At 39.6% G+C, this 22,638-nt stretch overlaps 2 protein-coding genes across 2 annotated transcripts; both read left to right on the forward strand.

The window, feature by feature from the left end:
* Positions 1–6,627: 6,627 nt before the first annotated feature.
* On the forward strand, positions 6,628–7,572 carry LOC102859797 (olfactory receptor 51F2-like). The gene has a single exon (XM_006885704.1). It carries the CDS (start codon positions 6,628–6,630, stop codon positions 7,570–7,572), a length of 945 nt encoding a protein of 314 aa, XP_006885766.1.
* A 9,174-nt stretch (positions 7,573–16,746) lies between these two features.
* On the forward strand, positions 16,747–17,754 carry LOC102864689 (olfactory receptor 51E2-like). Its single transcript, XM_006885524.1, has one exon. The coding sequence runs from the start codon at positions 16,768–16,770 to the stop codon at positions 17,737–17,739; it is 972 nt and encodes a 323-aa protein (XP_006885586.1). The 5' UTR covers positions 16,747–16,767; the 3' UTR covers positions 17,740–17,754.
* The last annotated feature ends 4,884 nt before the right edge of the window (positions 17,755–22,638 follow it).

Here is a 22,638-nt window from a genome sequence, read left to right on the forward strand (position 1 = left end):
ATATAGTACTAAGAATTTAAAGAACGTTTATCAAGGACTTAGCCCAGAAACATTTGTAAAGCAAACATATATCCAAAACACACTGATGGCAACATCCGTAGAGTGTTGCACTGCTAACCAGAAGGTAGCTCGGCACCAGTGGCTCGAATCTCTAGGTGTTGTTGAGGGAGAAAGATGGACATTCTTCTTCAGTTAAGAGTCATGCCCTCAGAAAACCCATGGAGGATTACTATGAGCCAAAACCAATGCACACAGCAAGTTAATGACTGCATTGTTATTAGTAATATTTAATATTGTTATCACTATGCAAGGTTTCTTAATGACTTAGTATTTGAGCAAAGCTATGACCCCAGGATAGTTACCCACAGTACAACCATGGAATTAATAATACTTTGTAGAATTAAGATAATGCTATAAGAGCTAATTCCGCAGATGGACAAATACCTACATGCTAGAGATCATACCAGTATAATAAAAGAATTATTGTGATCTGAGTAGACAGGATACTTTGGGCATGTTGCCAGGAGTGGCTGGCTATTCCTTGGAGAAGGACATGATGCTGGGAAGGGCGGAGGGAGGGTCCGCGAAGGAGAGGAAGACCCTCAACTAGGTGGATTGACACGGTAACTGTTTCAATGGGTCTTGTGTATCAGGAAGTGTAAGGATGATGCAGGAGAGAGCAGGGTTCAGATCTTTTGTTCATAGGGTCTCTATGAGGTGTACTCAACTAGACGGCACCTAACAACAACAACAGGAGACAGGAAAATTAGTTAAATAACTATATTTTACACAAAAGTAAATGAAAACTGTATCTAGATTAGAGAAATAAATGAGGCAGATTTGAGACTGTATGTAGATTAGAGAAATAAATGAGGCAGATTCGAAAACTGTATCTAGACTAGAGAAATAAATGAGGCAGCACAAAAGAATAGTTTGAGCAATCCTAGTGCCTCTCTCTAACAAAATCTAGCAGCTCTCAATTTTATATGAGCCATTCAATTTTTCAGCTTAAGAAAGATGCAATGAAATAATTTCAAGTATTCACTTCCTGTAAGACTGCTATTACTTAGCTTTCATATATAGACCTTCTGAGATTGCCTTTTTTACAATTTCAAAAGTAATACCAGTAAGAATGCAATGGATATTTGTATGTAGAAGAGGAAAGAGAGGGAGGTGAGTGTATAGAGAAAGTAATTATCATTTGATGCTTTTGGTAGCATATTATTTTATTTACTAACCAGTGAAACGTAGGGAGAAGGGCCAACTTGCGTAGAAGAGGAAATAATTTCTGTTTGATTTATACTGCAGCTGATGTGGCTGAAGAATTACGAGTGGAGATTTCCCACAGGGCTAAATCATTTTTTTAACCTATATTTAAGCAGCTGCAAGAACAGAGCAATCCAAACCAGTTCCTTTTCTAAATTGTAAATTTGATTGCCTCGTTTTCCTTCAATAATACATATCTGCCTTCAGGTTTAAGTCCAAAATCTTTGTCATGTCTTTTTTAAAAGATTCTGCTCATTGTTTAAAGAACAGAATTTGAGAGAGATCATAATTATATTTCCAATTTGTGAGAGATATATATGTTGTTGTTGTTGAGTATCATAGAGTTGATACTGACCCATAGCTTGGCCCTCTAGCGGCTTTTCATAGACAGTTAATTGCACAGGAGGAGATTTCCCTTTTTTCTCCCACAGAGCAGCTGGTGGCCTTGAACCATGTGCCTTTAGGACGTCAGCGCAGCTTTTTACCAGTAGACCAGCAGAGCTAGATTTCTTTTTCTTTTTAAACCATAGGAATAAATAAGATATCCCAGGAAGAACATATGGAAAGCAAAAAAGGAAAGATCAAAATCTCACTACTCCTAGGTGTCCTCGAATCACCACTGACAAACTACGTGCAACAGAAGGAGACTTTGTGCTGTCCTGTGCCATCCTCACAATCTCTACTGTGCTTAAACAAGTGTTGCAGTCACTGCGTTAGTCCATCTCACTGAGTGCCTTCCTGTCTTTCACTGATCCTCTACTTTGCCAAGGGAGCTCTGGTGGCCTAGTGGGTAACAAGTTGTACTACCAACCCAAAGGCCAGGTGGTTCGAATGCACTAGCTGCTGCTCTGAGAGAAAAAGATGGACAATCTCTTCCCATGTGATTACCTGCCTCTGAAAACTACTAATACACTGTCTGCAAGCTACTCCTGTGCTTTTACAGCCTCTGTAAATGACCAAAAGGGTCAGCTATGGGTCCATTCCAACCCAATAATAACTAGTAGAAGAGTGAAATTTAAAGGCAGAAAACAAAAATATAATTTGATAAAGAGAATAAGAAAAATAAGAACAGAACATTAATCTTTAAAATTAATCTAAAAGATAATTTTGAGGAAAGGAAATTTCAAGTAGGAGTTAATCAATATTACCAAAATTTCAGATGAGGGAGAGAAAACAAGATCAGAAAAATACCTTTGGTCTTGGCATTTAGAACATTATAAAGGACATCAGTGGGAGAATTTTCTGAGCACTATTAGGAGTGGGGAAAGCCCAAGTCGTTATTGATGGTAAGGAAAGAACAAACAAAAAAGGACTATTCGTCCAAGAGCCAAGAACGTTGTTATAAGCCATAGCAGGAAGCTGAGGGAGAAGGGGAGGGTGCATCTAGAACCCGAATTACCTAAGGGACATTGACAAAGACAGTCAATATATTTTTTGGCTAAATTGAAAGAGTTAAAAATAACTATATTAAAGTTGGGAAGCTTTTATTATTAGATTAGGGTAAATAAGACTTTCAGAAAGGGAACCAATGATACTAAACATAAACTAAAAAAGGGGAAAAATCTTCCTAATGTTAAATTCAAAGAGAGAATGAATTATTTACTTAATCACAAAATGTGATGAATTGCCTAAGTTCCTTATCCTTTCCATGGAATTCAGGATTTTCATGACCTTGCTGATCTCTCTAGCTTGATCTTTAACTGCAACCAGTCTCATACTTGAGGCCCAGCACACTAAATTTCTTACAGTTGATCAACAAATTACATTATGTCACTACTCTACATTTTTGTCCATGATGTTTATGCCAACAATATGCTTCTCCCATTTTTCATCCTTGTGAACTCATCTACTCCCATCAAAATTTTGCAGAGAAACAATCCATCTACTTTGTTTAAATTCCTTAAAAATAATTCCTTGTGACACATAGAGGCATTATTCCTGTCATATGAAGACTCAAAATCTACCATTCTTTGCACCAAGTTCTCTGCTGTATTTTGCATTAACCTTTTACACTGTAACTTATAGGTGGTTTTATTTGATGCCTTTAACAAACACCAAATACATTGTCATAAGCCAATGCAAACTCATAGTGACAGTATAGGACAGAATAGAATTTTCCGACAAGATTTCCATGGTTGTACTATTTATGGAAAGACACATCTTTTTCCCTTGAAGTGGCTAATGGGTTCCAACTGCTAACCTTTAGGTTGACAGATGAGCACCTAAAGACTACACCATCAGGCCTCCTTCTGTTTCATTCATTGATGTTTTATGTACCATTGAGTCAGAACCAACTCATATCTGACCCTCCAATGGGGTTTCAGAGACTTTAAATACATAGGAAGAGTTTGCTCTTCTTTCTCCTGAGCACCAGCTAGTGAATTTGAATTGCCTGAGTGTGAGTTAGATCACAACCCCGTGCCCAGTAGGTCACCAGATCTCCCTTCTGGCCCATATTCTGGTCTGTTATTTGACTGGAATGAAGACCAGATCAGTTGTGGGAAAATATCAAATATATTATCCACAAAGAATGCAAAAAAGGTCATTACAAAGACAAAGGAGGAAAATGGATGTCAGAAGAGACTGAATATTTCACTAGAGTGCCAAGAAGCCAATGCAGAGGGAAGAAAACAGGAAGTGAAGGAACTTACAGAAGATTTCAAAGGATAGCTTAAGAAGACAAAGCAAAGTATTATAATTAAACCAAAGGAATTTCATGAAATAACATATGATCAAGAAGCAATGTTGATAAAAGAGGAAGTTCAAGCTGCTCTGAAAAAAATTGGCAAATAACAAAGCCCTGGGAATTGCCAGATACTGCCCTGGACATGCTCACCAGGTTGTGCCAAGAAATCTGGAGACAACTACCTAGCCAACTGACTGGAAGAGACCAATATTTATTTTTTTTTTAAGAAGTAACCCAACGGAGTGTAGAAATAATCAAACAATATCACATGCAAGCAAAATTCTGCTAAAGATTATCCAAAAAACAACAGAAAAACACTTCAGCTCGCTCAGCTCCACAATCAACACACTTGCACCAGCAGTCAGGAAATCAAAAGACGAAGTGCACCGGGGAAGCTGGCTGTCATAGTCTCCAAAGTGCTAAAGAGGAGCAATCCAGGCTGTAGTCTTCACAATCACCTGCTAGGCATCAAAGAGCTGGACAATGACTAAGGATGATTGAAGAAGAATAGATTCCTTTGAGTAATGCTTAAGAAAAGTATTGAACCTACCATGGATGGCCTAAAGAACAAACAGGTCTGTCTTGGAGAGGGTAAAAGCAAGTTTCTCCTTTGAGGCAAGAATTTTGAAGCTCCATCTCACATACTTTGGGCAAATGACCTGGAGGGACCAGTCCTTGGAGAAAGAAATCATGCTTGGAAGGGTAGGGGGATGGCACAAGAGACGAAGACCCCAGATGGGATGGATTGACACAGTGACAGGGGTACTGGGAATAGGTATGTCAGGGACAGTGGGACTGGCTCAGGATAGGGCAGGGTACAGAGCTATTGAGCATTGGGTAGCTAGGAGTTGCATGTAATTTGTTACAACAAATTCGACTTATGTTGTTAGCTCAGGTAATGTACTTCTTTGTGTGTGGGGTTTAGGGGTTTTGTTTCCCTGTAATTTAAAGAGCTTTGATTATACTGTCCTTAAAAGCATTCAGCTGTTAACCAAAAACTTGATGGCTCAAAGCCAGGGGGCACTGCACTGAAGAAAAATGAGGCCCACTGCTTCCATAAAGACTTACAATCTTGAAAGTTTAGTGGAGCAGTTTTATTCTGTCCTTCAGGATTTCTACGTGTCAGAATCAACCCCATAGCAGTCAGTTTGGCTTTGTTTGGTTTGGTTTGGTTTGATTTTGGTTACGGTTTTTATTCTTTTCCTCTCATTTCATGTTAATTTCAGTTACATTTTTCCAGTCTTACTGAGACTTCTTCAAGGAAATTGAATTGAATTGAGTTTGTGAATTGTGCAAGTACTTAAATTTCCCTCCATTCTACCACATTTATCTTATCAGAAATTAAGTACCTTTTTTTGATCCCTGTACAACAGTCACCCTAAAATTGGTTACCTCTCGTTAACTGGGCATTTTCCACCCACAGTTCAAATCTCTGTCCTTCCTTAGTCTTCCCTTTGTAACGCATATATACACATTGTCTTAGTTTGTTATTTTCCGTGAAAAAAGAATGTGATGTTTGTAATGAAATTACGTATTTACCTTCAAAGAAAAGCTTCTTGTTATGTGCCATGGAGTCAGAACTGACTCAGAGCTGATCATTCGCAGGTTTTCAGTGGCTGTAAATCACACAGGAGATTGCTCCTCTTTCTCTTGCAGAGCACCTTGTGGATTAGAACCCTGTGCCTTTAAGTTAGCAGTGCAACTCCCTACCTGTTAGGCCACCAAACCTCTCTTCAAAGCAAGGCAGTAACATTCATCCTGAGGAGTATATCTTAAGAAATAGAGAAAATCTATTGTGGAGAGAGTTCTGCTTCTTCAGGCAACTTCAAGAAAGAAGTGTATTTAAACAACAGGGCTTTAAGCAGCCTATTACATAAAGTGGGGAGTAGCTTCCTCTGTCCCCAAACCTGGTGAGTAGGAGGAATGATTTCTTTACATTTCAAAGTTACATGATCCAGCTTCACGCACACAACCACAATTCTTAAGACACTTCTTTTCCTTTTCATGTGTTACCTCATAAATATTTCCATCTTAATATTTTTGCTCATCAAATTACAAGCTTATGTTCTCCATATTTATGGCTGATATGACCATTTCACAGGTTCAAGTTACCTTTATTTGTTATTAAATACACAGGAAAATTGTCTTGTTATATCTTTACAACAAAATATATCACCATCAACATTAATTATGATTGTTCTATCTAAAGTAACAACTTTTAGTCTACTCACAAATAACCAGGGACATGTTAGGGCAAGGGGATCATAGAATATAATCAGTTACCATCAAGATACTTCAAGTATTTAAAAAAAAGTGGCTTTTCCTACTCTAGAAGCTTAGTAGTAAGGATTGTGCTGCCAACCCAAAGGCACATGGTTCAAATCTACCAGCTGCTCCACAGGAGAAAGATGAGCAATCTCCTCCTGGAAAATTCACTGCCTCTGAAAATTCACTGGAGGGTCAGTTATGAGTTGGTCTTATGTGACAGTACCTAACAACTGGAGAAGATAAAGTTCTAAAATGTACCTAGATATTTAATGAGCCATCCATATTATATAGATAATAAGTTTTTATTCATCTTTTATGGAACATAGTTATTTGTAATTGGACTAATACACAAATACAGGTTTCTTGTTTCAGACTCTCATCTTGGAATTCTGTATTTGTAACCGAATATGTCAACTATCCAGAATACTACATCCTCTTCCATCGTTTTCCTGCTAACTGGTGTTCCTGGACTGGAAGCTTTCCACACCTGGATCTCCATTCCCTTCTGCTTTCTCTATGTCACTGCCCTTTCAGGAAACAGCCTCATTCTCTTTGCCATTATCTCTCAGCCCAGCCTCCATGAACCCATGTACTATTTCCTTTCCATGCTCTCCACCACTGACCTTGGCCTGTCTATATCTACTCTAGTCACCATGTTGGGTATATTCTGGTTCAATGCCAGGGAGATCAGCTTTAATGCCTGCTTGTCACAGATGTTCTTTATTAAACTCTTCACTGTCATGGAATCCTCAGTGCTTTTGGCCATGGCCTTTGATCGTTTTGTGGCCATCTCTAATCCTCTCAGGTATGCCACCATTTTAACTGACTCCAGAATAACACAGATTGGAGTGGCAATTGTCATTCGGGGCACTGTAATGTTGACACCAATGGTATCGCTCCTGAAAAGACTGTCGTTCTGCCGCAGCCACGTGCTCCACCACTCCTACTGCTATCACCCAGATGTGATGAAGCTCTCCTGCACAGACACCAGGATCAACAGTGCAGTCGGTTTGACTGCCATGATTTCTACTGTTGGCGTAGACTCGGTCTTAATCCTCTTTTCATATGTGTTGATCATAAAGACGGTTCTCAGCATTGCATCCCCAGAAGAGAGGAAGAAGGCCTTTAGCACCTGTATCTCCCATATTGCGGCTGTTGCTATCTTCTATATTCCATTGATCAGTCTATCTTTTGTCCACAGATTTGGGAAACGAGCACCACCCTATGTACATACTATGATTGCTAACACTTACTTGCTGATTCCCCCTGTAATGAATCCCATAATCTACAGTGTAAAGACCAAACAAATACGTAGAGCTATTGTAAAAATTCTCCATCCTAAAGAAACATAGAGCCCTGGAATTCTAGAACTCTATGGGCCCATCAAGATGATTCTTGAAAGCCACATTATCAATTGAAAACCAACCAAACAAATGGTGCTCATTGAAGCTGTTCTTGTTTGTTGAATTGTAGCTGACCCTCCAGTAGGTTTTCAAGTAAATCTCCCAGGAAGAAATTGTTTCTCCTTCTCCCATAGAAAAGTTGGTGGATTCTAACAGTGTGCAGTGCAATTTCTTGCTGGTAGGCCTCCAAAGCTCCATTAAACTAGAAAATAATAAATTAGCATGTCACATTGAATATATCTAAGCCCTCAGCTAGTTCTAGTCCATTTTACAGATAAGATGCAAAGACATAAGAAGAGAGAAATGAACAAGCTAAAGTTTTGTCCTTAAATTTCTCCTCCTCACTTCTGTTTTGTCAAATAGTTCTCTCCTGCTAACTCTGAACTCAGTGGCCACTTCTCAAGACCCAGAATTATGTCTTGTTCCCTGTTCATTCCGTATTTCTAACCATAGTGCCAGTCATTCAGCGTAAGTAAGCAGTGTCTTAGAAGATGCATAACGGTTTGGAAGGCAGAAATTTTCCTAATTGAAACTCCACACTTTGAAGAAAGATTTACTGGGTGCTATCCATGTCCTAAACAACATGCCTCCAGAAACTCTGCAAACTTCGATAAATGTCAATAGTTACAGAAAGGCTTCAGGCCTTTTGCTCGTCAGGTCGCTATGAGTCATGCTCAACTCGAAGGTATCAACAACATTTTTGGGGTATGAAGATTTTTCACACTGACTGGCAAGGTCTAAAAGCAAGCTTTCCTTAATTTTATGCAGCCTTACATCTCCTTCTTTCCAGTACAAAATTTTACTTATCCAGCTCCGGGAGTGTAGTCAATAGAGAATTGTGCTTCTAACTGAAAGACTGTACCTCTCTGGCAGTTTGAATCCACCAGACGCTGCAAGGGAGAAAGTTGCACAGTCTCCTCTCATGTGATCTATAGTCTCAGAAAACCAATGAAGAGTCACCTGTGAGTTGGTTTTGACTCAGTGGCAGTGTATACAGTGAGTCACTAATGAACATGGGTAAACAGATTAGGAGGGTGTTTCAGAAATAAGACATATATTTGAATAAACTTCCAGTTTGTTTTCCATGTATTTCTCTCTTTATTTAATCTCTTATGAGCTATCTTCCCTTTAGGTATTGAAAAATGAGTCAAAATTTTAAAATTCAGAAAGAAATTAAAAAGAAAGTACAGTCAGGCCCAAGGGTAGTCAGAAATGCTCAGATAAGGTGAATTTACAGGCTGATCTTTCATTCTTCATGAAAGATAGACGATATAAGAACAAAAGAAGAAAAGAATAAACCGTGGCTTTGTGTATTAGGGGAAAAAAGATGGAGAAATTCAGTCCTAAAAATGAAAGAAAACTTTAAACTCAAGGCTTTAAACTCAAGAAGTAGGCAATCTAATTGTTAACATCCTTTCTCTCTGTGTGTGTGTGTGTGTGTGTGTATCCTTTATCTCATCACACACATTAATCTTTAGGCTCTCCTACTCTACAAACGGGAACTCTGCTGGTCTAATGATAAGAAGCTGCACTGCAGTCCTAGAAACAAATGGTTCAAATCTACCAGCTACTCCAAGGGAGAAGGATGGGAAGTCTCCTCCTGAGAGATTAACTGCCTCTGAAAACCCCAGGAGGGTCAGCTATGGATCGGTTCTGACTTGATGGTACACAACAACAACTGTACAACAAGGGAGTCCCAATGAGCTAGTAGTATGGTAGGTAAGAAGCTGCGCTACAATCCCAGAGACACTCAGTTTTAATCCATCAGAAGGAGGATAGGCAATCTCCTCCCATGTGATTCACTGTATCTGAAAATCTGAAGGATTAGTTATGGGTCAGGTTGGTTCAATGGTACACAACAGCACCTTTCTTGGACCTCTCATAAAAATCTTTGCTTTACTTTCACTGCTTATCCAAATTATTTAAAGATTTTTGGTGTGTCTGGGAGCATCCTCAGGGCAATGAATCACCAAAAACAAAACAAAAACTAAAACTAAAAACCCATCATTGCAGATATACTTATTGCAGGAATGGATGAATGGATGAAGTATGTTTCCAGAAGTATTCTTATTGTTGTTGTTAGGTGCCTTCTAGTCAACTATTGCAACCCTATGATCATCAGGCCTGAACCTAGCCCTATCCTGTGCCATCCTCACAATCTCTGATATGTTTGAGCGCATTGGTTTATTCAATGTATTAATCTATCCGATTAAGGATTTTCTTCTCTTTTCTCACTCTCCTTTTCCCAATATAAGGACATGTCCTTCCTGACAACATTCCTGAAGTGTGTAAGATCAAGTTCACCATCCTCGCCTTTACAGAGCACCCTGGTTGGACTTCTTCCAAGACAGCTTTGTTTGTTTTTTTAGCAGTCCATGCGATATTCAGTATTCTCCTCTAATATCACAATTCAAAGGCACTAAGTAGGTATTTAATAAACACTTTATGGCTAAATAATTAGGAAGGTTATGTCCCTGTTTTCAAATGTTAAAGTGGAAATTACATGAGCACATGAGTGGAGTTCACTTAGAAAAAGGGATAGAAGATAAGAAAATACAAATGCTGAATAAAATATAAAGGTAGTTCCAATGGACTCTCATGCAGAGTATGGCAGAGTGCAATCAGGCTCTACGACTACTAGGGCACATTCTGGAGGAGATAATGTTTGAGCTAAGTCACAGAGACTTAGACTTGGAGAAGTTGCAGAAAAGGAAAAGTGAAAGAAGGAATGAAATGAAAATGGAAAATCAAAGAAGAAACAAGGGCAACAGTACAGAAAGCTAAAAAAGCTTATGGGAACTAGAAAAATCAGCTTATTGGAATTAAGAGCCACTGTCGGTAAATCAAGGAACCCTGCTGCATAGTACATGGGGCTACTAAGCACCACACTAGCAGTTTGAATCCACCAGTCACTTGGCAGAAGAAAGACAGTCCTATCCCATAAAGATTTAGAGCCTTGGAAACCTGATGAAGGGTGCTGAGTTGGAATCAACTTGACAAAAATGGGTTTGACTTTTTTGGTGGGTACCTCAGAAGCTTCGATGGTGCTGTGGTGAAAGCATTCCACTGTTAACCAGGCCAGCAGTTTGATCCACTAGCCACTCCACAGGAGAAAGCTGAATGAGGCAGTGTGTTTTGGTAAACTTTCATTGCCTTGGAAACCCTATGGAAAAACAGTTCTGCTCTGTCCTCCAGGGTCATTATGAGTCAAAGTTGTGTAAGGCTTTCCCTAGCAACTCTTCTCTGATACTCACAACTGTTTTCTTCTGCCCTGTTTTACTTATTATCTTGTAGGCCTTCTATAAATATTTGTTGAATGAATGAGTGAATAAAGAATAACAGTATCTTGTTTCTCAAATATCACTAATTAACTATGTTAATTACAGCCAAGGGTTTTTATTTAATCTGTCCTTTTAGTCTGAAGTAAGTGCAATAAAGAATGGATTTCCTACATCTGCTACCTTGTTTGTTTTTAAACTGAATAAAAGGCTGAGGAAAGGTACAGAGGTGTGTCAGAATAGAGGCAAGAGTTGTTACTATTCTTTTTTCATCCCTTTACAAAGCCATCTGATGCCATTTTATTCCTGCTTTGAAAAATGGAAGGACAGTTTGTATACTCATTCTAGGGGTTTTTTTCTTTTTAATACTGGTTTCTTTACAAAGTTTGAATACATTGTTTTTCACATCAGATCTTTGCAATTTCCTTCAAACACACCCCACCCATCAAATTGTATGACCCTATGATTAATCCTTTTTCCAACTTTTGCATTCCAGGAACCCATTATTATTATTATTGCCTCTTCATTGCATATTCAATTGACTTCAGACTATAGAAGTTGGTAGAAGTATTTATTCTATTTCCTCCTTTTTAGTTCTAGTTGTTGGTGCATATATATGAATGATCATGGTATTCACTGGACTTCCTTGTATGCATATGGATATCCTGTCACTCAGGGTACTGTATTTCAAGGTGGATCTAGAGTTGACTTTAACTATGAAAGCAACTCCATTTTTCTCACCTTTTTATCTCCAGCATAGCAGATCATATTATCTTCTAATTCAAAACATCCCATGCTAATCCATCTCAAGATACATTAAGAATAAGGGGGTGGCTGGAATGCAAAAGTTGGAAACAGTTGCCTCAGTAGTCAGGAAACACGGATTTGGTGATGGAAGTGATGCTGGAGACAGAATGATAAAATTCTGGACAATCAATGACCTATTCATCCCAAATACTTATTATAAGAAACATAAACACAGACTATACACATGGATTTCTCTTGATAGTATGCATAGAAATCAGATCGACCACATCTGTAAGAAGAATCACTGGAGAAGCTCAGTATCAGCTGTGAAAACTAGGCCAGGTGCTGACTGTGGAACAGACCACCAAGTCCTCATATGCAAGTTCAAGCTGAAGTTGAAGAAATAAAATCAAATCCATAGAACCAAAATCTGACCTTGAGTCTATCGCACTCAAATTTCAAAACCATCTCAGAGGCCTTCAACATGAATGAGCAAAGACCAGATGAGCTGTGGGGGATATCAGGAATATCTTCCATGGAGAAGGCAAAAGATCATTCCAAAGGCAGAAGAGGAAGAAAAGACCAAAATGAATGTCAGAAGAGACTTAACATTACACTAGAGCACCGAGAAGTCATAGCAAAGAGAAGAAATCAAGAAATTAAGGAACTGAACAAAAGATTTCAAAGGGCAGACTGGGAAAGCAAACAAAGTATTATAATGAAATGTGGAAAGAGCTGCACTCGGAAAATCCAAAGGGCCAAACTTACTCAGCATTTCTTAAGTTGAAGGAATTGAACAAATTCAAGCCTCCAGTTATAATGCTTAAAGACGTTATGGGCAGAGTATTGAAAAGCATTAAAAGAAGATGGAAGGAGTATACAGAGCCATTGTACCAAAATGAATTGGCTGACATAGAAAAATTTCATGAAACAACATATGACAAGGGCCTGTGGTAATGAAGGAAGAAGTTCAAGCTGCTGTAAAAGAATTGTGCTGAGTGGGGGGAGAGGGCAGGGGGAGGGGTTGGGACCACAAGGCCTAGGAACTGATGGCTTACCAACTGACATATTTCAACAAACAAATGTTACCCTGGATTCGCCACCAAGTAGCAAAAAATCTGGAGGACAACCACCTGGCCAACTAACTGGAAGAGATCTATTTGTTCCCATTCAAAAGAAAGGAGTCCCAACAGAGTGCAGAAATTATTGAACACTATTGTTAATATTGCATGCAAGTGCAATTTTGCTGAAAGTTGCCAAAAACTACTGGAACAGCACATCAACAGACAACAGCCAGATGTGCAGGCTGGGTTTAGAAGAAGTCATGGCACTAGGGATATTATAGCCAATGTTAGAAGGATCTTGGTTGAAAGCAGTGACTACCAGAGGAATATCTATCTGTATTCCTTTGACTTTGCAAAGGCATTTGACTATGTGGATCACAACAAACTGAGACTGACTCTGAGAAGAATGGGAATCCCAGAATACTTGATTGTGTTTATGCAAAACCTATACTTGGACCAGGAGGCAATCGTCAGAACAGAGAAAGCAAACCCTGAATGATTTAAAATTTGGAACGGTGTATGCCAGGGATGTGTCCTATCTCCATACCTTTTCAATCCGTATGAAGAACAGATCATCCAGGAGGCTGGTCTCTATGAGGAGAAATGTGGCATCAGAACTAGAGGAAGACTCATTAACAACCTACATTATGCAGATGACACAACCCTGCTTGCCAAAACTGAGGAGGACCTGAAGCACTTGCTGCAGAAGGTCAAGAACTGCAGCCTTCAATATGGATTGAAGCTCAACATCAAAAATCAAAGTTTCTCACCACTTGACCGACTAGCAGCATCATGACAGACATGAGAGACTGAGATTGTTAACAACTTTAGTTTGCCTGGCTCCACAATCAACACTCTTGTTACGAGCAGCTAGGAAATCAAAAGACAAACAGGTCCACCCTTCAGAGAGTGAAAGCTTGCTGCTCCTTACAGGCAAGGATTTTGAGGTTCTGTCTAACATACTTTAGGCATGTTGCGAGGAGGGATCAGTCCTTGGAGAGGGACACTATGCTTGGAGGGGAAGTCCCTTGATGAGATGAATTGACTCAGTGACTGGGGTAATGGGGGTAGGTGTGTCAGAGGCAATAAGGTTAGCTCAGGATAGAGCAGGGTTCAGAGCTGTTGTACACAGGGTCTCTATGAGTCACAGGTAACTTGACAGCACATAACAGTAACTTGATTAACACTCACCTCTCACTCCCGTCCATCCTCACCCCTCCTGCCTCTACCCCTGATCCTCATACTTATTCTACAATATAATGGTTTTATAGTTTTTTAAAAAGAAGGTAAATTCACAGAGCCTAAGAACCATAACCACACCCAAGAGGCTGTTTCTCTTAGCAGAGTTCTGAGGGAGAGGACTCCCCACAGAGTGGCCAATTTTGATAGTTTGTATTAGCTTTGAAGGAGGGAGGAGTGAGCATATTGCTCTAGGAAGAACGACAGAGGTTATAAGTCTTTTTATTTCTTCCCCTGGAAGAGACAATAAGAAGCCTTTGGGAGTGACATACTAGAGAATGTAGAGATGTTCCTGTCTGCCAGCTCCCTGGTGTCTCAGTCCATATTCCCACAGCTAGTTCCCATAGGCCTCTGGACAGCATTATAAATAGGCCTGTTCCTGAAAGAGTAAGCCAGCTTCGTCTAGCTGCTGTTACTCAGTAGGACTGTACCATTCCCAGGTAAGTACGTCTTTACCAGGAACTGTACATTCCAAGATGTCTGCCATAACAAAGGGTCTTGAAGACCCCTCACACTGACTGGTGCTAAGGCATTGGGGTAGGGGTGGGGGGAGGGTTTAGTGCCCAACCCAAACCTCCGTAGGCAGGAAAGAAATGTCCTAGAGTTTTAGCCAACAATCCATACAAGGCAGGTGAGAAGAAAGCAGCAGCCACATTCAGAACAGGTTTAATTGAGTCTAAGAAAAGACTATCTAAGTAATCGTGCAGACACCAGATGACAGAGAATTGAAGTCTTTTGGACTATGTATCTGGAGATATCTGAGATGATGGCCCCAAAGCTTTGATCTCAATAAGGGAGTACAAGTGTTAGCAAAGCAAAAAAGAAGTCCCATGAGAGGATTCAATAAAGTGCACAATCTATCAGTGCTGCCTGCATCCACAGAGGCAAGAGGCCTTGAAAAAGAGGCAATATTTCATCATATTTCTAGTCTACCCTTTTCTTCACCATTGGTCCCATTTCTTTTGGACATGGTGATCAAGGACTCTTACCACTCTCTAGAGAAAATGTCTTTACTCAGACTCACGCTTTTCAGCTTGTCTTGTTTGGATTTCCATATTCCCTCCACAAGTTATTGATTATTAAAAAGTTGCATCTCACTTAAGAATATTATTCTCTGTCTCTGAAGGGAGATCTTTGTGTTCTTATAGTAGTTGTGGACCATATTTGATATTTGGTGTTTATGTCTTTGCATAAATTTCTGAGAAGATAAAATAGAGATCAGTAATGTAATTTCTGTGATCTTAAAAGGTTCTGTTCTTGCTTTCACATGCAAAATGAGGAATATATAAGTTAACTCTTTCAGTTTTCCTTTTACCATATATTTTAAGATCACTGGTACTGTATCCACTAAAGTCAAAAGGAAAGGTATCTCCTGGATCTGTGCTAAAAAGAAAATTAAAAGCTTCTATAGAAGAACTCTGGGAAGATGAGCAAGGCAACCTGTACACCATTGAGTTTATTTTCAAAATAAATAAGCCACTGTTTCTTTTTAAGAGACAAAACCTAGCATCCTCTTTAAGTTAAACCCTTAGCTTCTTAGATAGAATTAGCTCTGAATGGCAGAACATATAAGGAGCCTACCAAAGAAGGAGTTGGATGAGATCAGCACCCTGTGTTTGGATATGAGTGGAAAGCTGGGGCAGAGTGACACCAGGCTTCTAAGAAAGAAATGGATGGCTTTTTGGCAAAAGTTCCAGGAGAGACCAAGGTCAGGACTCGGGCAAACTTTTGAGGATGACAGGACTGGAGTTTGTGAGGATGGCATTACATAGGTGGGGAGAAATCCACCAGCAAAGAGCAGAAGAAAGAGTTGCTGTCCTGTCAGCATCTTTATGTCCAGATAAGTCATTATAAGGAGCTTTGTTATGTGTCTGTCTTTACATCTCCTTTATTCCTGGGGGAGTGAAAATTTATTTTCCCCTCAGTTTTTTTTTGTTTTTTGTTTTCCTTTTAGTTTGTTGCTTATTTTGTTGTATTATGTAGTGCTTATTTTCATCCTCACTTGCCTTTTCCCTGCTGCTTGGAACATCTTTTATTCCATCTTCATCCTAGCTAAATTCCCCTCACATTTCCAGGTTGAACAGAAGGATCATCTTTTCCAAGAAGGTTTCTCTAATCCTCTCTGTAATAAACACACACCTTATGTTAACATTTGTCACAATACTCTAATAATTTTTTTACTTTTATTACCTCTACTGAGCAGGAGAGATGGAGGGCACAGGAGGTTTATTTATCTCTGTATCTGGAGCATCTTATAAATAGGAGATCCTATAAGCAAATGCTTTCGAAAGAATAAATTTAAAACGAAAGAAAGACCCAATTCTGGCTGGAAGGGATTTTAAATAAGGTGCTTCTTATTATCCATTTTGTGAAAGTGAATGATATGCAGTATCCAGACAATGAAACCACAAACCACAATAAAGGGCTCTGAGGAAACTAAGGATGGCTGGTAGCTTTCTGGGTCAATTGTTGAGCTGTTAACCTAAAAGTCAGTGGTCCTAGCGTCAGGCATTCCAAGAGAGAAAGATGAGCAGTCTCAAAGATGAAAGAGAGAAGTCTGTTCCAATAAAGACTTACTGAAAGTGCTTACAGTGAAGTTTCATTCTTTTCTAGAAGGTCACGGAGTCTGTTTCAGCTGCCCTGTTTTTCTGGTTTTGTTTGAGTGTGGTATCAGCCTGGAATGGGAGTAGGGAGAGAAGGGAAGAAGATGCCCTCAGTTCCCAGAGCAGCTTTGCAGGGCTGGCCTCTCTGATTGTGCTCCATGTCCTAGCAGGCTAGCAGGCAGACCAGTGATCTCACTCCAGTCCCCTTCCTCAATGCCAGCTATGAATTCCTGCAACTTCACACATGCCACATTTGTGCTTATTGGTATCCCAGGACTGGAAGAAGCCCATTTCTGGATCGGCTTCCCCCTGCTTTCAATGTACGCCGTGGCAGTGTTTGGAAACTGCATTGTCGTCTTCATCATAAGGACAGAGAGGAGCTTACACGCCCCAATGTATCTCTTTCTCTGCATGCTGGCAGCCATTGACCTGGCCCTGTCCACATCCACAATGCCCAAGATCCTCGCCCTCTTCTGGTTTAACTCCCGGGAGATTACCTTTGAAGCCTGCCTAGTCCAGATGTTTTTTATCCATGCTCTCTCAGCTATAGAGTCCACCATCCTGCTGGCCATGGCCTTTGACCGTTACATAGCTATCTGCCACCCGCTGCGCCATGCTGCAGTACTCAACAATACAGTAACAGCCCAGATTGGCGTGGTGGCTGTGGTCCGAGGATCGCTCTTCTTTTTCCCATTGCCTCTGCTCATCAAGCGCCTGACCTTCTGCCACTCCAATGTGCTCTCACACTCCTACTGCGTGCACCAGGACATGATGAAGCTGGCCTACACTGACACTTTGCCAAATGTGGTCTACGGCCTTACTGCCATTTTACTGGTCATGGGCGTGGATGTCATGTTCATCTCCTTGTCCTATTTCCTGATTATACGAACGGTTTTACAGCTGCCTTCCAAGTCAGAGAGGGCCAAGGCCTTTGGAACGTGTGTGTCACACATAGTTGTGGTGCTGGCCTTCTACGTGCCTCTTATCGGCCTTTCCGTGGTGCACCGCTTTGGAAACAGTCTGCATCCCATTGTGCATGTTCTCATGGGAGACGTCTACTTGCTGCTGCCTCCTGTGATCAATCCTATCATCTATGGTGCCAAGACCAAACAGATCAGAACACGAGTGCTTGCCATGTTCAAGATCAGCTCTGACAAGAACCTGCGGACTGTGGGAGACAGGTGACCCTGCTCAGTTCACTTCTCCCATGCCTCAGACTCACCTTATGCGAACTTAAGTCTACTCCACTTGCCCATATGCATGTCCATGTGCTTTCTAGTTTGGTCTCCAAATTCTGCCGGTTTGAAGTACCAAAGTATGTTTTGGACTAACATGAGTCTTTCCATAGGTCAAAAAGTTCTTGGTAACCTTATCACTTATCATAGAAAAAGTTTAACTTAACATTCACTAATATTTCAATAAATAGTTAAAGAACACAAGAAAAATTTACACAAAATATAATTGACTTTAAAATAGGGGAAAATTCAATCTCATAATCCAAGAATGTTAAACAATAGTTAGACAACAGACACCATTATCTGACCATCGGTATAATAGTTTGTTTCATTTAAATTCACAGTGAAAATGAAATTGTTTTGAAATAGGTATTTTTGGAAATTTCAGAGGGCAGTGTAAATTGGTACATAATTTTGTAAAGTAATGGTAGTATATAGCAAGAAATGTTAAAGATTATATTATTTAATGGTGTAATTTCACTTTTGAAGTTTATCCTAACAAAATATCTTTAAATGCATAAAAAAATTTCACAAAATATAGAAGTTACATGATCATTTGGATCAATTATATATTAAAAATTCTGGAGTACAAAATGTAAGAATAGAGATGACAGCATGGCCAATCCACTTAGTGAAATATTATTAAAGACTGGTAAAATTAAACATACTATTTGGTAATGGTAAAACAACACAATAAACATACTTAATTTCACTGAATTGTACATGTGAAGAATATTGAAATGACAAATGTTTTCTTACATATGTGTTTACCACCACCACCACTACAACAGCAGAAGCAAACATGTTTATGGTATTTTTTAAAAAACACTAACAATATATGATTGAAACTAAACTATGCCTTAAGGGAAATGTGCTCAAGTTTAGTGGTTTCTATTTGCCCCTACATTCTGAATTTCTCTATTAGGAATGTCTTGCTTAGCTGATGTGTACAATTTTCAAAATGAGAATAACTAAACTGGTCATTAACATAGCTCAGCATTTGTCACAGTCCTCACTACCGATATATTATGCATTATATGGAAATTTATCTAAACCACTAATAAGAATGCTAATGAACATTGTGACTGTTTATAATGTTCCAATCACAGGATGTTCTTTAAAAGTTTTTATCCAGTCTTCACAACAAATTTATGGGTTAGATATAATTTTTGTCCTCATTTACTAGAAAGAGAAGTGAGGCTTAAATTTCTCAGTGGTCTTTACTAAACCACTTAGGCACACTGCTTTGAAATAAAATTTCATAACTAAATGTCTATCTTCTCTCAACATGTGAAGATAGTCTATTTTCTTTCTGTTGTGTAGTAAGATTAATGTATTTCTATTTATACTGAACGATAATTCTGCCTTTGTTATAAGCAATAAATCTGGATATTTCTCATGTTTTAAAGTTACCTGTAACTATCTTTCAGCCTAATTCTTTTCAGGAATATAGAGAATAATATTGGGAAATTAATAGTTTTGGGTTTCAGAATCTCTCACAGTTCCTTGATTATATTTCCTTTTTCTTATTATATTCTGTATCTCTCCAACATTTTTCATGTATATCATTTGATATTGTCTGTCTGGATTTTAAATTAAGTATAAGATCCAATAAAGAAAAATTTTAAATTTTGCTGTCTTATGCCAACTGCTTTTATGATTATAAAATGCTATAATACCAGATTTGGAAGTCATTAATGTGTACTATATACTCTTGACTTTGCCAAGATTTCTGAACAAAATTTTCTGAGGCATGTCTATTCACAGTGTCAAAGTCATTATCACTGACGTGGGATTGAACTGACTCATAGCTGGACCTACTGTAGGTTGTCAGTAGCTGTAAATTGTATGAGCGGAGATTGTTTCTTTTTCCTCTGTGAAGCTGCTAATAGATTTGAACTACCAGAGAGAAAAGCCCTATGAATTAGCAGTCCAATTTACTATTGATTATTCCACGAGAGCTTACTCACAGCGTGTTGTTGTTGTTGTTGTTGTTGTGTGCCATTGAGCTAAGTACAACTCATAGAGACCCTATGAATAAAAGATCTGAACCCTGTTCTCTCCTGTGCCATCCTCACACTTTCTGACACATAAGAGCCCATTGCAGCAGTCACTGTGTCAATCCACCTAGTTGAAGGTCTTCCTTTCTTTTGCTGATCCTCCACCCTTCCCAGCAACATGTCTCTCTCCAAGGAATAGCCCCTTCTAGCAACATGCCCAAAGTATGTGAGGCAAAGCCTCATCATTCTTGCCTCCAAAGAGCACTTTGGCTGTACCCTCTCCAAGACATATCTGTCCTTTTGGCTGTGTATGGGATGTTCTGTGCTCTTTTTAAACACCACAGCGCAAAGGCAACAATTCTTTTTCTGTCATCTTTATGCATTTTCCAGTTCTCAGATGCATAGCTAGTAACCCACACTCAGAGTGTAGGCTGGGGTATTTATCCATGAACTCTTTGGCAGTTGACCCTGAGGTTCTAATGCCTCTGTACTTTCAAAATGTCTCTGTTCCTATGGCTTTGGAGAAAATCTTAAGGTAGGAAAATAGAGGACAAGGATACAGGTGATGTGGAGTAAAAGGAACAAAAGTGCCTGTCACAGCTACAGATTAAGTCAAAAGTAGGCCAAAGGTCTGTGACATGAAACACATTCTTTTTATTGTGCACCACTGAGTCAGAACCATCTCATAGTTGATCTTCCACCAGGATTTCAGAGGCAGTAAACTGCATGAATCATGTAACTTTGTGTTAGCAGCCAATTTCTCACCACTGCCACCAGCACTCCATAAATAAACTCCATCTAAATAAACTAGGAAAATTGGATGAGTTTTTAGTGGCAAGACCACCATCTGCTCCATGGGAGAAAGATGAACAGTTTCCTCCAACGTGATTAATTGCCTATCAAAAACCACTGGAGAGTCAGCTATGGGTCAGTTCTGACTCTACAGTATTAAACAATATGAGATGATACATTTATGTGTTTCATGCTGTCATTTATATAAATCCCACTATTTATTCCTAAGGTATTAAGTTGTTGTCGTTGTTGTTGTTATGTGCCATCGAGTTGCTTGTGACTCATAGCGACCCTATGTGTAAGAGCTCTAAACGCCGTTCTATCCTGTGCTAACCTAGCCATCTAAAATGCACTCATTCAAACCACTCCACTCACAGAATTGATCCATCTCATCGAAGGTCTTCCTCTCCTTCGCTGCCTCTCCACTCTGCCAAACATGATGTCCCTTTCCAAGTACCAGTCCCTCCTTGCAATATGCCCAAAATATGTCAGATGAAGCTTCAGACTCCAAGGAGGATTCTGGCTTCACCTTCTCCAGGACAAACCTGTTTGTTCTCCTAGCATTCCACGGTATATTCAGCACTCTTCTCCAGCACCACAGCTCAAAGGCATCAATTCTCTTTCTATCATCCCTATTCACTGTCCAATGCTCTCATGCATAATACATAATTGTGAAGACTGTAGCCTTGATCAGGCGCACCTTTGTCTCCAGCCTGATGCCGTTGCTCTTCAGTACTCTTGAGAGGTCCTGCACAGCTGAATTTCCCAATGCAATTTGTCTCTTGGTTTCCTGGCTGCTGGTACCGAGAGTGTTGACTGTGGAGCCTAAAACTGTTAACTATCTCAATTTCTTCACCATTCATACTGATGCTGCCAATTGGCTCAGTGGTGAGAATCTTTGTTTTCTTGATGAGCTTTAATCCATACGGGGGGCTGCAGTCCTTGACCTTCTGCAGCAAGTGCTTCAGGTCCTCCTCAGTTTCAGCGAGCAGAGTTGCGTCATCTGCATAACACAGGTTGTTGACACTTCTTCTACCAATCCTGATGCCACATTCCTCCTTGTACAAGCCAGCATTTTGGATGATCTGTTCTGCATAAAGATTGAAAAGGTATGGAGACAAAATACATCCCTGGTGGACCCCCTTCCCAATTTTGAACCATCCAGTGTCTCCTTGCTTTGTTCTGACAACTGCCTCTTGGTCCAAGTATAGGTTTTGCATTAGCACTATCACATGTTCTGGGATTCCCATTCTTCTCAGAGTCAGCCACAGCTTATTGTGATCCACACAGTCAAAAGCCTTTGCATAATCAATGAAGCACAGATACACATTTTTCTGGTATTCTCTGCTTTCTGCCAAGATCCATCTAACATTAGCTGTAGTATCCCTAGTACCACGACCTCTTCTAAATCCAGTCTGCACATCTGTCAGTTCTCTGTTGACATATTGTTCCAAACATTTTTGGATCATTTTCAGCAGAATCTTGTTTGCATATGACATTAATGATATTGTTCGATAATTTTCGCACTCTGTTGGGTCACCTTTCTTTGGAATGGGAAAAAATATCGATCTTTTCCAGCCAGTAGGCCAGCTGGCTGTCCTCCAGATTTCTTGGCACAACTTACCAAATCAAAATAAAAACAAACCATTTCCCCTCAAAAATTTCAGATTCCTAAGGATCACCTATATTTCAGAGTGGAAATATACACTGAGTTGTCAGAGGATATAATCTTTCAGAAGTACATTGAAAAGACCTTTTCCAAAGTCCCTGTGGGTAAGTTCTAACTACCACCACTTAGTAGCCATGTACTTAACTATTCACATGTTACTTACAAAATCTTTAAGGTAAGCATTTAAAATACCCATTCTATAGGTAATTGAGACACCAAAGGATTACATAAGTTCCACAACGAAATGCTAAAACCAGATCTCTCTGACATCCCAGTCTGCTGTTTAACACATGCTATCTATTTAGAGAGCTTTGTGGCCTTGTGGTAAGTAGCTGAGCAGTCCCAAAGGCATGGTGGATCTAATCCACCAGCTGCTCCACGAAGAAGG

The sequence above is a fragment of the Elephantulus edwardii genome, unplaced genomic scaffold (genome assembly GCF_000299155.1).
Source record: "Elephantulus edwardii isolate Elephantulus edwardi_28Jun2011 unplaced genomic scaffold, EleEdw1.0 scaffold00044, whole genome shotgun sequence".
Taxonomy (NCBI): domain Eukaryota; kingdom Metazoa; phylum Chordata; class Mammalia; order Macroscelidea; family Macroscelididae; genus Elephantulus; species Elephantulus edwardii.

What these genes read in the sequence shown, in the direction of transcription:
- LOC102864689 (XM_006885524.1), top strand. Translation starts at nt 16,768, where the DNA reads ATGCCAGCTATGAATTCCTGCAACTTCACACATGCCACATTTGTGCTT.
- LOC102859797 (XM_006885704.1), top strand. Translation starts at nt 6,628, where the DNA reads ATGTCAACTATCCAGAATACTACATCCTCTTCCATCGTTTTCCTGCTA.